Source organism: Cydia amplana, chromosome Z, assembly GCF_948474715.1.
Source record: "Cydia amplana chromosome Z, ilCydAmpl1.1, whole genome shotgun sequence".
In the NCBI taxonomy this organism is placed as follows: Eukaryota; Metazoa; Arthropoda; class Insecta; order Lepidoptera; family Tortricidae; genus Cydia; species Cydia amplana.
In genome coordinates, this window is record NC_086096.1 from 29,115,445 (window position 1) to 29,133,540 (window position 18,096).

Here is an 18,096-nt window from a genome sequence, read left to right on the forward strand (position 1 = left end):
AAAACTAATTCTTACAGGCTAATTAGAGTTTTAGTTATTAGATCTGTTTCCAATATAAAACTGATAGATCAGTATCATATTGGAAATAGATCTAATACCTACTTAGCTATTAAAACTCTATTTGGCCTGTTAAATTAAAACAGCCACGACCTCTCTGTTTGATTGACTTGAGATCGATTTGCTTACAAAAACTGAAATAAAAAAACAAGACAGTTGGTTTCGAAAGTTGCCTCGTTTCGGGTAAAATAAAATGACCTTTTATATTTTCGACTTAGGTAAGTAAAGTCCGCACTAGTGCGGTGTAGTAGCACCATATGTACCTACTGTAATAGTAGGTACATTACGATACAAGTCCGAAAAGTAGGAAATTCGCAACGAGTGACGATAAATTGAAACACGATCGAAGGGAGTGTTGTAAATCGACACGAGTTGCGAATTACCTTTTCGCACGTGTATTGTAATGTACTAATACATACTGTACTCAAAAGCTTTATCCACTGTTTTAATTAATGGTTTTAATACATTCCTATGTAATATTGTGCACCTGTTAGTCTAATATCTATAATCTAACGTAGGTTAGGTTAAGACTGTAATCTACCTACTGTCAGTGTAATTTCACTAGCGAGATTGTAAAGTGACCAGTGTTTGCAATTTTACGGGCACATATACAATTTATTCTACTAATAATGGTAAGAACGTCTAAATAAGTGATAATAGGTATATTTACTCCATACGTTGAGACACTGAATATTTTATACCATCGATCGTGACAATTATGTTACAATTCATGTCAACTGTCCATAAATGGTACACAGTTAGCCCGATGTCATGAACAAAAGTTATGGCTCCTCTACAAGATGGGCCAACGCCGGCCACTCCAAGGGACGCAGCCATGCGGTAGAATGAGATAGCAATATCACTTGCTCCCTCTAACGCATAAATGCGTCCCTTGGAGTGGCCGGCGTTGGCCCATCGTGTAGAGCAGTCATTATACGGACCTTATAGCTTCAGCGGCGAGCTGCATTAACCCTCCGGGCAAGTAAGACCAACCGAAAGCTTTAATCAGTGCTCTTGTGAACGACGGCTTTTTGCCAGATGCTTTTGCTCTGAATTGCTCTTCGTACCACACCCTGTTGGATTGAAAACAAATATCGATATGATTTTAGTCATCCTGGATCTAATCGGATTTTTATTGATTTGTACATTAACGAAGTAATGTAGGTACAGGTAAAGGTTAATGTAGATTATAATTTTATAAATATTTAGGTAAGTACTTAAACGAGAACCATTCTTGACGTTTTACAATGGTTTGACACGTTTCTTGTTGATATTTATAAAAAAAATGAAGGGTACACGGAAAGAACATGTCTAGTCACTTTAGTAACATTTTGAGTAATCGCGTTTTTAAATTTAAGGTTGGAGGCTTATTAACGAAAAAAAAAGTGTGTTAAGTATACTATACGATGCCTACGATGGTAACAAAATAGATAAGTTCATTAAATGATAATCTCATTTTCCGAAAAAAATTACTACTTAGACATATATTATGTTCTTTCCGTATACCTACCCTTCATATGAATACATATACATTAATTATACAATATAAAATAAATCTGTATTTTGTACAAAGATCATTTTGTAAGTACCTACATATAGAATAATTTTCAACATACTTGCTCGTAACTACCGCTTTTATGCAGATACGTCTCATATTTCAATTACAATTTCAATTTTCATAACCATATTTCACACGTGTGCTTTTTTTATTTATTAGGTATATTATCGCACTTAATTTATGATAATCCGATCGAGTTAAGATTGTAACTATGTATTTTGAACACCTGACCCGCTTAGCAACTATTGCCGCTGACTGTACCTAAAACCCGTGATGATGCAATTATTCGTAATTATTAATGAGTCAGTATTTTCGTTGAGTGGCCATTAGGATCCCAAAACTAGTCGATAATTGTCTTATAATCTTGATTTGAGTAACTAACCCGTTTATCTTTCACCATTGCACTAACACGGGGTTAACCGGTTGAACCTGGAGTTACCATGGTTACCAGTACAATTTAACACTGGGTTAACGGTTTAACCGCATAACCCCGGGTTAGTGGAATGGTGCAAGTGGGCCTTATAGGGGTTTTATCTGTAAAACAAGGCATGATTTGAAAGAAATTTAAAATAGCTTCAATTATGTATGTAAACTTGACGATCGCATTAGTTTCACTAGATTTGCTTTAAGCACAAGAAACAATATAAGTAAGATCCAAATATTCACCTAGATTGCTTGTTATCTATTTTGTATTTGTACCTACGAGTAGGTACTAGCTGATGCAGCTATCTTTTTTTTCTATCATCATAAATTCGGTGTTTTAACCGTGGTACCACAGCTTTTGTACCACAGGGGGACCACGGGTAATTTTTTTCCCCGTAGACCCACTGCTCCAGTTTTAAGTTATCTTTTTGAATACGATACTTTCCGTGGGCCCACGGGTCATTCCTCAGATAATTTAATTCCCCGTAGACCCACTTCAATTTAAGCGTAGGTAGGTAGGTACGAGTAGGTAGGTTAGGTTCGTTAGGTAGCTTCAGATGACCAAATGTTGTGGGCCAGTTACGTTGTGAACCAAATGTTTTTGGAGGAGAAACACTAAATTTGCAATTTGCTTTCGGCAATTTACATAACGTTTCACGTTTGTAAAATGACGACGCCGTTTGTAATAATTAAATGTAAGAGAATGTAATAATTAATCCTACCTATATATAACCTTCCAAATATGACAACGGTGGTCCACGGGTAAAAGACAGTTCTTTTCAATTACCCGTAGTCCCATTTTGGTGCAGTGGGTCTACGGAGAAAAAAAATTACCCGTGGTCCCCCGTGGTACAAAAGCCGTGGTACCACTGTTAAAACACGATAAATTCAATATCTGGGGGACCGAGCTTTGCTCGGAAAACATATAAAATCTCAAAAATTAGCGTTTTCCCAGAGATAAGACCTAGCTAGATCGATTTTTCGACCTCGAAAACCCCCATATACCAAATTTCATCGAAATCGTTAGAGCCGTTTCCGAGATCCCCGAAATATATATATATATAAATATATAAATAATTATAATATATATAATATATATATATATAAATAAATAAATAAATATGCAAGAATTGCTCGTTTAAAGGTATTAGATACATAGATAGATAAAATAAAGACCAGTTGTTAACATTAGCATCAAATCCAACATCTATTTTCAAAATAAAAGTATCTAATTACAAGTACTTGAGGTTAATTCTGGTAATGGTTAATTTAATTTCGACTGTTAATTGCATTAACCGAATTCTATTCGCTTTAATGATTCTTATGTGCTGCGCTGAATGCCTCGCGGGTATGATAGGACTCGAACTTGATACTTTACCTATACTATAGCAGTTCTTATCCGTTTTAATGATCATAGGGTTTTATGCAAAATTGAACTTTTTATCTGATTCCAATAAATGCACTGTGTCGTATGTGTAACATTAGGAGGTACCTACAGACAGACATTATGAGATTTCCTTAACTTTTGCATTCGTACCTACGAAACCTTGGCAGTTGCTTTTCTATAGCTTCTTCCTTATGGATCTTACATGGAAGTAAACAAAAAACAGGAGACGCGGATATTCGGCCAATAAGCCAAGTAGATTTCGTCATTAGGTATTTAGGTATCTATGGACTTATCTATGTAATTTGAAACAACGTGGATACGGTTTTTTACATTATTGTAAGATCGCCTAAGGGTCGTACGAGTAACTCCACGCCCCAAGAACGAATGATGCTTGCTAAATACATCTGTTGCGCACGGCATTATTAGGTAGGAACACTGGTGGGAAACTACGTATCTAAATAAAATAATGTAACTCTCGTCCGTCAAATTTACGACCCAATACCAGGTTAGCCCGGCCTAACTCAAACATGAAAATGATACACTCTGGTCCATTTGCCATGTCAGTTAGGGGTCCATTACATTACATTATGACAATCAATTATTATGCGACGAGATACGACCCCGTCAGTTAGTATATACAATAAAATTCCTAAGTCAATACAGATAGACACTAACATTCATAGATTGAAAACACAACAAAACAATATTTAATTAGCAAATCTCACTATCTCAAGAATTCTTAAGTGAGAAATAGATTATTCTGTTGTATAAGTTAGTTGCTATAATTACTTATTGTGAAAAATTATTATTAAGATTTTAGTTAATTCATATATTGTTCACGCATATTTAATGTTGTTTTACCCTCTCAGGGTTCATGTTGAGACTTTACTTAGCTTTAATCTACATCGAGTTCGAGAAATTTTATCCTGAATAATAATACTATCGAGTAGTATAATAAAAAAATAGGGAGTGTTTGTTTTTTTTTTAATTTTAGTTGGTTCGAGTCCCGGGCGCGGCAAGCGAGTTTTAAAAAATCTTTGAATGCAGTTTTGTTTCTTTTTAAAAATAAAATGTAAAGTAATGTCTCCTTTAAGTAAAATGAGCCAGCTTAAGGATTTATGGTAGTTTCCCTCCAGGGCCCGACTTATCTTTCCACACTGTATATATAAGCATCAAATGTACACATCGACGCTCGAAAGCAAACACGTGGTCGAATTTTTTTTATTGCATTTTTGGAATCTCCAATTTTTCTGCGTTGATAGGTCCAATCCACGTGCCAATACGATGAAAAATGAGGAAAATAGGAACACAATTTTTTTAGTTTTTCTTGAAATGTCCTCAGCAAACACGCAGTAAACAGCAAAAAAACGCAATATTTTAATCCATTGTATTTACAACACTTTGAACGCCATACAATACAATCTCCAGTGCTGGTTACTGCGTGTTCGCCGCTCGTGAATTTTAAGGTCTCGCAGTTACGCCGTTTGGCGGGAAATAATGTCTAGTCGAATAGTAATTAACACAAATTTACATACTATTAGTAATTGAGAGACATGACTTTTACTACGTTTACAAGGATCACGTAAAAGTAACCACTTAATAATTACTTCACTATTGTAGGGCGTAAGGTTTAAACTCCCGCGCCTTATTTCGTTTGAACGCGGCTGTCGCGGCCAATACACGAACGTTTGCGCCGTCGCTCAGTGCGGTTCGAGGAGAGAAAGTGAGTCGACGTATTTGTAATTTAGTATACGTGTAGAAAATATTACGTGATTTTGCTTTTTTAAAGTGGATGTTTTTGGGTTTATTTGAGAAAAGTAAGTATTTTCAATTGCTTTAATATTTTATAAATTGTAAGCAATACAATATTTACGGTGTGTGTATCAATTTTATGGTACTTAAATAAAGTTTGGTCTTATTTGCATTAAATAATAAATGATTTAATGCATACTGACACAAAAAAGCAGGCACAAATGCCCTAATATTATTAGATTAGTTTATGAACATATAAATAAAAATTATATTTAAGAGGAGTATTACAATAAGAATCAATACAATATAATAAAACAAAGTCCCCTGCCACGTCTGTGTGTATGTTCGTGATGAATTCGGTCATGCGGTTTTCACCTATCAATAGTAAGAGTGATTCTTGAGAAAGGTTTAAGTGTATAAATTGTAAAGGTTTTAATCTGCAACAATTTTAATTTTAACTAACTTTTATACTAATATTTTAAGATGGCGGCTAAACGAAGAAAGTGGAAGGAAAATTTATTTAAAGAGTGTAAAACTGAAAGTACGCCGAAAACACAGAAGATTAACATTATAGAAGCCAAGTTGTTTAAAGAGTATAATGGGAAGTTGGTTCTTGTGAAACAATTAGTTAAAAGTTTGAAAAAAGAAACAAATCAATCAGAAAGCGAATGTATTGAGAATCAATCACCAATGGACATCAAAAACGTTTCCACTCCTCGACAAAAACCTATAGAAGTATGAAACTTGACACCAACTACATTGTTTTCTGGTTGTATTTTGATCTAACATTACGTTTTGTTGTGTCCAAAGTGGACTTCTTATTTTTTATTAGTTGTACAAGAACAATTTATAAGATTTAATTAGGTAATCCCAAGGAATTGTATATAAATTTATTAAGAACCAATAGAGAGAACAAATTAATCAAAATGTCAGATACACCAAAATTACATTAATTATATAAAACATCACATAAACACACTACATTTCTACAAATTACATAGGTAATTGAAAAAAAATAATTATGTTAATTAATATTAAACAAAGATTCTAAGTTACGTTTGGGTTTAAGAATGCTCGTTTTGATTTTAATAATTAGTGATTTTATTTTCATCTATGAATCCCGGAAACATCTTCACTTTTTATAAGTTACATTTGAATTGTCGTGCCAGTTTCTTTAAGATGCCATTAAAGTCATTTATAAGGGCGTGCTAAATTTTTGGCAATACATTTAACGCATTCTAAATTGCTTACCATACGAAAACAAATACTATTACAGCATTTTGTTTACCCAAATGATCTAAACCGCAATGTTTAAGACTCTATTACGGATATCTATTGTCAAATTTACACGGATTACTGCGTTTTTGATGTCCATACAAATTATAAGAAAATGCTATCTCATACATTTAAGACCATTTACTACGAGTTTGCGTACTGTGAAAAAGAAGTCAAAACGTAGTAACCCACAAAATTCCCACTTGTAACAACTTACGAGTAAATTCATTTAAATGAAATTGAAGTCCAAAAAATTTTGAATATTGTATCCAATTTTGAGTAAGTTATGTTCATAAACACGAAAGTTATGATTTTTTTTTTCAAAACTTGAAAAGTTTTTCGTCTCTGGTGAACAATTTGGTTTTTGGGGGTTACTACGTGTTTGCTTTCCGGCGTCGAGTCATGAAACGCAATAAAATATTTGATTTGATTTAACTTACTTTCGTCGGGTGTTATACGCAGTTGGGAAGTATTTACTATACAATTCCATAATGTAAGTATTCACAGTGGGTATCCACATAAGTATTTAATTTTGTCTGTTAATTACGCTCCCACTGCGAGTGTAAATATAAATTATTAAACAAATGAACTATCTACCTATATGACTAGAAAGTAGAAATATCTGATCACTCATAACCTCCAATCCAAGTCACTGGAACTAACGGATGCCTCACGCTCACAGAACAAGTAGAATGGCGATGCGAGCAGGGTACGTGTCGCCGCCGGTTTTAAGCAAACGCTTGCATGCTACTCGCCCGCGCTGACCGAAAAACGAAGTAAACATGCCTTTTGCGCCACAAGCCACAATAACGTTCAGATTAAGAAGCCAGACATCAAACCTGTCTAAAGGAGGCGTAACCATTCACCACGCACACAAGTTTTTACTACCGTTGCGCGAGTGTTAGTAAATGTGGAGAGGAACGAGCGGCGACACCGGTTCCGATACTAACTGCGCGCGATAGCCATTCTAACCTCTTTAATATGTTCTGTGCTCATGCTAGACGCTTGATGAAGGGTGATCGGTGATCACGTGGTGCTTGCATAATAAACAAAGCGCCGGAAGCTCCGGCCCGGCCCCGGCCCGGTTTAGCGTAAGTCATCCTTAAACTTGTTCAGATGTTTACCCATCGTATATTATCCCACAGTAAATTCCAAATTCAAATTTAATTTTTAATGGCAGTTACGGCTGTTATGCGTGGCAAGCCGGTAGGTACCTACTTACTCTTACTGGTTATGAAGCTTTTTTGCCCGAAAGTTGCATTTTGAGAGGAAAGAAAGCCGCTTTGCACGATGATAGTGGAGACCCAATAAAATGATTTTTTTCGAAGAACCCGTAATTTCATCCCTTAGGAGCCGAGGTAAAGCGAGGTCTGTTAAAATTGTTAAAAACAGAAAAAAAAATCTACAAGTTTCACGGATCGTCCGATTTAAATAAATCGTATGTCAATTAAAATAAAATAACTTTGTTTAACGTAAAAAATATAAAAAATGAAATTTATTCGAAAAAATGTGGTGTGGAAAGATTAAAAACTATTTTTTTTCGTTTAACGCTTTATTTTTCTATTAGTGACTTTTACGTTGAAAAATGTCTGCAAATAAGTATTTAATGATAAAGTCAAATATATTTTTATCGTAAACTGAAAATCGCATCAAAATCGGTTGAGTAGTTTATAAGATTCATGTTTCAGAAATTAGCTTAGTTTTATTGAGATCACTTTTTTAGTTAGGTACTGACTCTTCAAAGTATTAAGTTCACATAGTATATATACATATATATAATGTTCACATAGTATATATACATATATGTAATTTGTGTTAAAATGTAGGGACTAGTACTTTAATTCTGGTTAAAGACATTTATTTACTCAAAAGAAACGTTACATTTCACTTAATGAGTAGGTAGTTTACAATGTAAACAAGTAGAAAAGTTATGACGATTTGTGAGCGTCTACATAACTACATAAACATAGGTGTAGCAGTAAAAACAATATATCAAAACGAAGTAACTAGAACTTATAAGTACTAAGTGAGAGTTTGTTAAGTACATATTGTAGAAGTGGAAGGTAAACGTGCCTTTAAAATACTTCTATTAATAAAATTAGGAAGGAGAAAGAGCGAAAGCAAAACTAGCGGATAAAATATTTTATATTGACAGCAAGAATAACAACCATGCGTCTCTAGAGACTCAATGCGCCTGCGGGCGGCGTGTGCAATACATGGCTTGCAGCGCTGCAGCCGAGGGCCGATCGTTAGACCGTCCATACGGCGAGCAGCGCTTACAGCTGAATTTACAAAATTTGTTAGTAATAAAATATGTACAATCATCATCATCACCACAATATATTCATATTATTTAATTCCTACCGAATTGTGGGCAAATTAAAGTTGTAAACAGTATTTAGGTACGTTAAAGTACGCATATGGTTTGAATGATTAAAAAACAAAAACATTTTCAATTTAAAATAAGTATATCTGGTAAAAAATGCTACATTTTATTCTCTACAACCCGTAATACAGGAATAATCGAATGTTGGTGTAACCGATATAGACGCAACTTTTAGAGTTGACGGCATATATATGAATATAAATATATGCTGTGAATTACTATTTGAGTATGAGAGATGAGAGATCTTTTTACATCAAAGAACAGACTTGTTATTGTTACCAACCTTCCCCCGACTTCAGCTGCCCTTCACAAACATACGTTGCGTGCAGTGTACTAAGCGGGCCATATATGGGGCAATTCATTAAAATTGTACGCCCAAGTACCATGTCCATCTAATTGGGGGTGGAATAAAAGCTCACAAGGTATATAGGTACCACATTGGTCTGATGAGGCACCAATTTGGTCGGAACTGAGCCTCCTGGTCCAATACGCATGCAAGTCAGGCTGCAACACGATGCACTGTGCTTGCCGACACGTCGACTTGCCATGCGCTGCCCAGTGCAAATGTTGTAAAGGCATGTAGCAATATGGCTTGGACATGTAACTTTATAACACCTCTATGTAAAACCCTTTTTACATGTGCAAATAAATGATTATGATTATGATTATGATTATGAATAAAAGGTGAATAAATAGTTAATGATACAGATATATGTATATTTTTAGGGTGTTACTAGTATTTTTAATTACGATATTACGTATGACTCTTTCAATTTAACCAGTATGGCCAGTACGAATGATGCTGAAGATGAATAGTCCTTTACTTGTAATAAATATGTATATGTGACGTTATCTATGAAAAGGGACCTTATTGTCGATGGCGGTTACGCCATTATTAACGATGCTCCGATATAAATACAATGCCGCGCGACGCTGTGCGGCGTAAGCGCCATCGACAATAAGGTCCCTTTTCATAGATAATGCCCCATATACATACATATATGTAATGTAGATAAAGTAAGTACTTACCCGCTAATTTACTTAAATTTTACTATGACTTACACGCTTTTTGGACAATAAAAGAAAAAAAAAACATAAATAAAAGTAGGTAAGCAAACTTCTGAAACTTGTATCTCCAAAACTGCTAAACCGATTTTGATGCGGCTTTCATCTTAAATTAAGAAATCTATTTGACTTTAACATATATTACTTATTTTCAGACATTCTTCGATGTTGGGGACATTATTTGCAAGAATAAAGCGCAAAAGAAAAAAAAATGGTTTTTAATGATTTCACACTAATTTTGTCTAAAAAAAAATTATTTTAAATCTTTTTACGTTAAAAAAAGTAATTTTCTTTCAAATGATGTTAAATTTGTCAATATTTGTGAAATTTGTGGTTTTTTTTTCTTTTTCCTAAAAGACCTCGCTAAATCTCGGCTCCTAAGGGGTGAATTTTTGGGTTCTTCGGAAAAATCCCGTTTTGGTGTCATCTATCACCTTGCAAAACGGCTTGCTTTCCTCCTAAAGTGCAGCTTTTTTTTTTATAACAAGCATGACTAACTGATAATAACATGATAATGTTAAAATAATCTAATGCACGCCCTTCGTTGCCTTATATAATCAGCACGATTATAGTACATTGTGCAACGTGGTTGGTACATTGAGGTACATAACAAGAGACGACATCTCGAACAAAATGTTTCCGCACCTCAGAGAAGTGCATGCACTTCTTTGCTTTTAGTACGTCACCGACCACTGACGAGATGCCACACATGTACAGAAAATTAAAAAAAAATTAATAATGCCTTCGTGCGTGTTAAAAAACTGCAACAATACCACAAGAAAATATAATAAAAGGGATGGAATAACATTTCACCGGTAAGCAAAGGAATAACTGTTGATTTACGATTATTTAGTTTATCACGAAACGTCACTTTCGAACCTTCGCGGCTGGAAGCCATTTTCTTCGGCGCAAAGATTAAGTTTCCCAGACGTGACACATTGGTACCTACCTACGAAATGGTTGTATACGTTGTTGGTTAATTGCACAAAAGTCACGAAATATATATTTTTCACGTTATTTATTGAATGTTTTAGTTATAATAACGTATTTATTTAGGGTGGTAAGTGCAAAAATATTACCGAAATTCAAATAGAAAATGTGATTAATAGTTATTGAATATAGACAATATGGTCCATGTTACAAGTATGTAGGTGCTTAGAATATTGTACGTATAAAAATAATATTTTAGGAAAGAATCCTCGTTTTCACCAGTGCGATATATATTAAAAGTTATAAAAAAGGTAAATTATATTCAAGTATGCGTTTTAGTGGTTGGTCCCATTAGAAAAGTTACTCGGTATCACCTATATATTCACGTCGTATATTGCAGGTCATTAAAAATAACCCTGTACCGCCTGTGCGTAGGCAGAATATGAGTAGCTGTCATAACAGTTTCGCCTCTGGCCTAGATACGCTTATTCTTCACCTTAGTGACAGACGTCAAACGCCGAAAATGGCGGACACACACATGGCCATAGAATTAGAATAGACAAGAACAACTGTCAATCTTCAAAAGTGCGACCAAAAATGAAATGCAAGTGTGTGCGTAAATTGTCTATGTGAGATCAAAAATAGTGATGTCATGTTACAACATATTAATAATCTGTCGGTGTTTGATTGCTTTATCGACTACTTTTTCAAATGTGTTATTTTAAACGTTAAAATTCTACGACATTATGATGTATAAAATAACACCTGCACTGCGTGTGCTATCAAAATAATTACAGCCTTATCTTAGTCTAACTCTTACTGTGTTGGAAAGTGAAGTATAATTTACTGCTAAACATCTGCACCTTCAAAATGGTAGGTACTTATAACAATCGTTATTATTTGAAGTCGGTTATAAAGGTTAATATCTTAATTATGTCTTGTGAAGAAATGATTACATAGCTATACTTGGTCAACCAGATCTTAATAGTAGAAAAAGGCGGCAAATTTGAAAAATGTAGGCGCGAAGGAATATCGTCCCATAGAAAATTTGAATTTCGCGCCTTTTTTTACTGACAAGATTTGGTTGACCAGCTATATTAATATACCGACAAGGGCGACAAGTTATCGATACTGTCATCTGAACATTTTGTCAAGCCCTAGCGTAAAGTAACAGTTTATGTTTTTACACAAAATATTTTAAATTATTGAGTAATATGATAAAATATTAGCACACAAAGGAAGAAAAACTTATAATCAACTGTATAAACCGGCTTCTTACACTTTTTATGCTGTTAATTTGACAAAATATCGTTAAGAAAATTTCGCTCGGAATATCATTATTCCTCTGAAATGAGTATTTGCTAGGTTTATTTGGCCCCATGACACTGAAATCCGGTACACTACAAGACACTATCTTCATTGTATTACTTTATCAAATAGTTTTCTTCCGAATTTGTGTATATTTTTCAAATTGAAAATTACGGTGATACGCTCTTGGCCGTCCGCGGCCGTCGTCAAACTCAAAAATGGTCACGTTTTCTCATTTGTAGTCTGACTCTTTCGCACTCATGCGATGTTCATATACGTGATGGCTTCCCTTTCGCACACTTCAGCTGTCTGTCAAGCGCGAGCGCGAGAATGACAAGTCTGTGCACATGGCGGACAGAATTTGTTCGAGTTAGCGTGTCTAGTTTACATATTATGTCTATGGGTTGGTAAGTAAAATATTGTACGAGAGTCTGTATATTCACGACAGCCGCAGGCTGGAGTGAATTAAAGACTCGAGGCACAATATTTTTACCCCCGGAGTTACACACAATGTTTTTCATCACACTTGCGAAGAAAAAAACTAAATTTTAAGCGAAATCATTCTTAATTAAATACGGTGACATTTCAAACATTCGTCCGCCATATTGTCTTGTTTTGGCAGGTTAGGATTCGAAGGCACAGACGGCACAGACCCACCCGGATTCAGCCATAATCGAAAATTGTGTAGAGTCTGTGCGGAAAGAGAAGAGTCGTGGAATATATGGGGCCCAATACATTCCACGACTCTTCTCTTTTTTCGCACAGACTCTAAAATAGTTATTTACGATACAAGTGCGGAAAAGAGGAAATTCGAAACGAGTGGCGATAAATTAAAACACGACCGAAGGGAGTGTTTTAAATCGACACGAGTTGCGAATTTCCTATTCGCACGCGTATCGTACAACGTTTTACAGTACATATGCCCTATGCCCCTTTAAATATTTGACATAGCAACGAAAAGTGCTTATTTACGCACTAGTGCGGGAAAGTAGCACCATATGTACTCTAATAGTTATTTTCAATACAAGTGCGAAAAAGAGGAAATTCGAAACGAGTGGCGATAAATTAAAACACGACCGAAGGGAGTGTTTTAATTGTTTTAAATCGACACGAGTTGCGAATTACCTATTCGCACGTGTATCGAACAACGTTTTACAGTACATGTAAATTATTATTTTACAGTACATATGGGGATACTTTTCCGCACTAGTGCGTAAAATAGCACTTTTCGTGCGTATGTCGAAACTTTAAAGTGCCATATGTACTGTAAAACGTTGTTCGATACACGTGCGAATAGGTAATTCGCAACTCGTGTCGATTTAAAACACTCCCTTCGGTCGTGTTTTAATTTATCGCCACTCGTTTCGAATTTCCTCTTTTTCGCACTTGTATCGAAAATAACTATTAAACGGCTACTAAATTAATCAAACTAAATATTTTTAAACATACATATAAAAAATAATTTATAAACGTCAGTATTTTCAATGTAAAACTCATTTAAAACTACGTGGTTCGTATGAATTAGTGAAATAATTAAAAAAAAGCCTAACCTAACCTAACTCACTCGTGAGTTATAGCTTTTTTTTTTCAGAATCTATAACTCCCGCGGGAGCAATTTAGGCCTTTGTCCTTCAGCAGGCGTGTCTCACTCCGCGATTTCGTCGCTTTGCTACAGGTAGCTAAAAGTACATCCGTTCGGCCCCAATTTTGGGGAAAGCCATAAGCCGCGCGTGGTGCTGTCGCCACCTAGCCGCCATATCTGTGCTGATCGTAACAGACGCGTTCTGTTAGAGAGTGAGTCTTCTGTACTTAGTACTATTATTTATTCTGTGCCTTCAGTGCACCTGCATGAAATAAGATCTTTTTTGAGCAAGTGTGATGAAATAGTTACTTACGATACAAGTGCGGAAAACAGGAAATTCGAAACGAGTGGCGATAAATTGAAACACGACCGAAGGGAGTGTTTTAAATCGACACGAGTTGTGAATTACCTATTCGCACGTGTATCGTACAACGTTTTACAGTATATATATATGGCACTTTAAACTTTCGACATACACACGGAAAGTGCTATTTCCCGCACTAGTTCGGGAAAATAGGCATATATATGTACTGTAAAATTATTTTTCTAAAAAATATCCAGTAGACTTGATTATACTGGTTAAAAATTAGAAGGCCTAAGACTTGGCCAGTCAAAATGTTCATTTCAGGGTCATTACCCTGGCCATACCTATTCGCGAATTCCCAGGAGATTCCGCTTTACTAGCGTCTCATTTTTGGTGAACTGCTTAGTGGAATCTCCTGGGAATTTCCGAATAGCTATAGCCAGGGGAATGAGACTGTTGAGGAATGATCCTTCAGATACAAGCTTTTATCGCCGTTCATATCAGTAAGGGTGCGTTATTAAATAGCGGTGTTCCTATGGTCACCTTCGGCTTCATCAATCAGCTCGAAGAAATCATAATATTAGATTGTCAACTGTGTCGCAATAAAAAGTAAAATAAAAGCTTGTACAAATGAATAAATCCTGTGGCAGCCTCGAAGTAGGAAAGTAATTATTATTTCAAAAATGAATTCCTAGTCCCAGAATTAAACGAACATGATGTATAACTTGTCCTAGTTGCTAAGAGCAGGCAGAAATACAGCACAGGGTGGACCTGGTCAGTCGACCCCTCCCGTCTCTTTTTAGGGGGGTAGTCACGCACGATCTCGTGGCTACCGGGCTAAATCAGCTTTGTTTAACCTAAGGAACAAATCGTAGTGCCAAGCGGCATCGCCTGACACAAAAGTGCAAACTCACTGCACTTACTTACTCTATAGTCTCATCTATATATCTATCTATCTATCTAATACCTTTAAACGAGCAATTCTTGTTTATATATATATTTCGGGGATCTCGGAAACGGCTCTAACGATTTCGATGAAATTTGCTATATGGGGGTTTTTGGGGGCGAAAAATCGATCTAGCTAGGTCTTATCTCTGGGAAAACGCGCATTTTCGAGTTTTTTTATGTTTACCGAGCGAAGCTCGGTCACCCAGATATTATATATTAAACTAGGTCGATATGTGTAAGGTTGTCCAATATTTATGTATTTACTTACCGTTCCAGTTTGTCTCCAACTATTTTCGAATCATAAATGCTCTTTGCTGCTATTAAATCATATTCTTCCAAGTCCCTGCGATTACCGTTAAAAAACGCAGGTATCATCCAGAAGAACCCAAGTCTCGCAATTAGACCGGGTGGATCCTGTATTGAAGTCTTCTCCTCCATTTTCTTTTTTGGCAGATGTTCATTCACTTTCTTTTGTTTCTTCGTCATTTTTGGCAAAATTTAGCACTGCACAATTCTAATTTTCAACAGTAATTCATAATATGTATCAAATTTCACTAAATATTACATTATGTTGTTGTTCTGAGATAATGACTCTTCAATAAGCGAACATTGGAGTTGACACACGTCTGTACGCCCTTGCCGTGTGTTCACATCTGGTTCAACCACGCCGTTATAATATTGTACATATTGTCATATAGCACGCGTAATTCATCGCTATCATAATTAATGAAAATTCCGCTGTATCGCCTGAATTATTATTTATCAGTAATACAATAAGGCGCTCGCGTGAGTGATAACACGTTTAGTTTATGTCAGTTTCCCGGCGCCGCTGAACCAAATAATACTTACACAAGTACCTAGAGAGAGAAAATCATTATAAGAGTGTGTAAAATTATAAATTTGTTATACATCATAAATCATAAAATAATAGAACGTTTATATAACCGGAAAGTTAAACAATGGTTAAACCTTGGTACTATATTTGACACACCAAGTGCACTAAGATTATCTCATTATAACTTAAACCGCACTTGATCCTCACATGTGTATCGCGGGATATACCTAGACAGTGCACGGTCTTTACGAATATTCGCACGGTGACTTTACATATTATATCTTCATAAACGAACAGATACTTATACTACCTAATGTGTTAAATATTGAATTTTTAACCGACTTCAATTTCATAGAAGGAGGAGGTTCTGTATTCGGTTGTGGCTATTTTTTTTTTTGAAGTGAAAACTTCTTTAGCGGCGCTGGGCACTTTTTGAGATGGGGAAAAATGATAAACTCGAGACAGAGTAAGGCGATCGCGTGACCGTAAGGCGATCACGTGACCGTAAGGTTTAGATGGCCACTCATGTAGATGGCATTTAAATCAATAAAGAAAAAACTCAATGACATTACATGAAAAAGGTTCTAATCTTGTACGGGCTGAAATACGAGGATCTCACAGTTACATTCTAACTTTATATCACTCAAATATAATTCAATAAAGCTACATCTTGATGAAATCGCTAATAAAAGTGAACTCTAGTACTGGAGAATAAAACTCAAAATACCATGAGCAAAATATATTTAGATGCGAGGTTTGCAAGGTAACTTTACAATTTCTATTCCAATTTTAAACAATTAACGCTACAAATTTGAATTTCGAATTTTAAACAAGCTCACTGGCCAGCAATTTCGGAACTAACGTTTTTCAATAGAAAGGAGGATGGGTCAATTATACATAGTGCTGCAGACATTTTGGACTAGTCATTGAGTTTTCACTTCTGTCGGCACTCCCGGAGTGCAACCCGTTGTTTTTTATGTACGTTCGCCGATTACTCCGACATCCGTAGTCCCATTTGAGTAATTCTTTTTTGTTTGAAAGGAGCTACCTCCAAGTTGGTCCCATATTAATTTGGTTCTGTTCTGATGATGGGATCCATGAGGAATTGAGGGAACCCCTCAATTTTTAAAATCACATGCATGGTGATTTGGGTGTTTTCTTAAGCAACTCGGGCATTTTCTCCCAAAAACCACCAATTTGATGAAGTAGGCCTGATGATGATGATTGTTTTGATGATAATGATGATGATTTTTTTTAATGTAGTATGTTCAGCGATTACTCCGGCACCTGTGATCCGATTTGAGTAATTATTCTTTTGTTTGGAAGAAGTTACCACCAAGGTGTTTCCGTATTATTTTTGGTTCTGGTCTGGGCTCTTAACAATGCACAGTGCTATAGACTGTTCGAGCATTTGTAAGAAATGCTCTTTAAAAAATACGACCGGCATAAAAATGTATTGGATTTACACTAATGTGCCGACAAACATGGTACGGACTGCGCCAAGAAGGTGTGATCGTGTGTTCTGAGGTGTGTTCTTAGGTACAATCGACGTCAAAGATATGTTTACACTTTTGCACCTTAATCCTTTGTAATAAGGCGAAAAGTGTAAACATATTTTTAACGTCGACTGTACCTACAGAAAGTACGTTCATTGTCGTCGTGTTAGACAATCCAACGTACATCCTTATTGAATCGCACCAAAATCATGGTATGCTTCAAAATTTGGCTTGGCACCGACTTCAAACATATCAGTTGGTAACGCATAGACTTCAAAAAGGATATATAATATTTTATTTCATCCTTTTTGAAGTCGGTTTTCTTTTTTTGTAAAAAGTTTTTACTAACGTTCCAAATATCAATAAGTAAATCTACTCGTATATAATTATGGCATACTGCTTTTTCAGGTTTCCCACACACACACACACACACACACACCACAGGGGGCCGATTTTTGAATTTCGATCGCTCGATTTCGGCACTCGAACTTCGGTGGAAATCGGCGAAATGCTGATTTTTGAAATACGAGCGATAGAAATTGGGAATCTATTGGTATTGACCACTCGTTTTCCATTATATTAGTAATAGTAATAGTAATATCCCTAGTCAACTTTTCGCCATGTCCTTGTCCGTCTGTCTGTCCGTCCGCGGCTTCACTCCACGTTCGTAATAAGTGCTAGACTGCTAAAAAACTGCAATTTCTCATGGATACATAAATCAAGCATGGCGACAGAACGGTGAAATAGAAACCACAAAAAAAATGTTTAGGGACATAACTATTAACAACAC

At 35.6% G+C, this 18,096-nt stretch overlaps 1 protein-coding gene across 1 annotated transcript in view; it reads right to left on the bottom strand.

The window, feature by feature from the left end:
- The window catches only part of LOC134661488 (ATP-binding cassette subfamily C member 4-like), a 42,515-nt gene extending 27,026 nt beyond the window's left edge, over nt 1–15,489 (bottom strand). Inside the window, exons 1-2 of the mRNA XM_063517597.1 lie at nt 15,244–15,489; nt 999–1,130 (exon numbers count right to left, since the gene is read on the bottom strand). Of these exons, the coding sequence (XP_063373667.1) occupies nt 999–1,130; nt 15,244–15,461 (350 nt within the window). The 5' untranslated portion in view covers nt 15,462–15,489. The remainder of the gene's footprint in view (nt 1–998; nt 1,131–15,243) is intronic.
- Between the last annotated feature and the right edge of the window lie 2,607 nt (nt 15,490–18,096).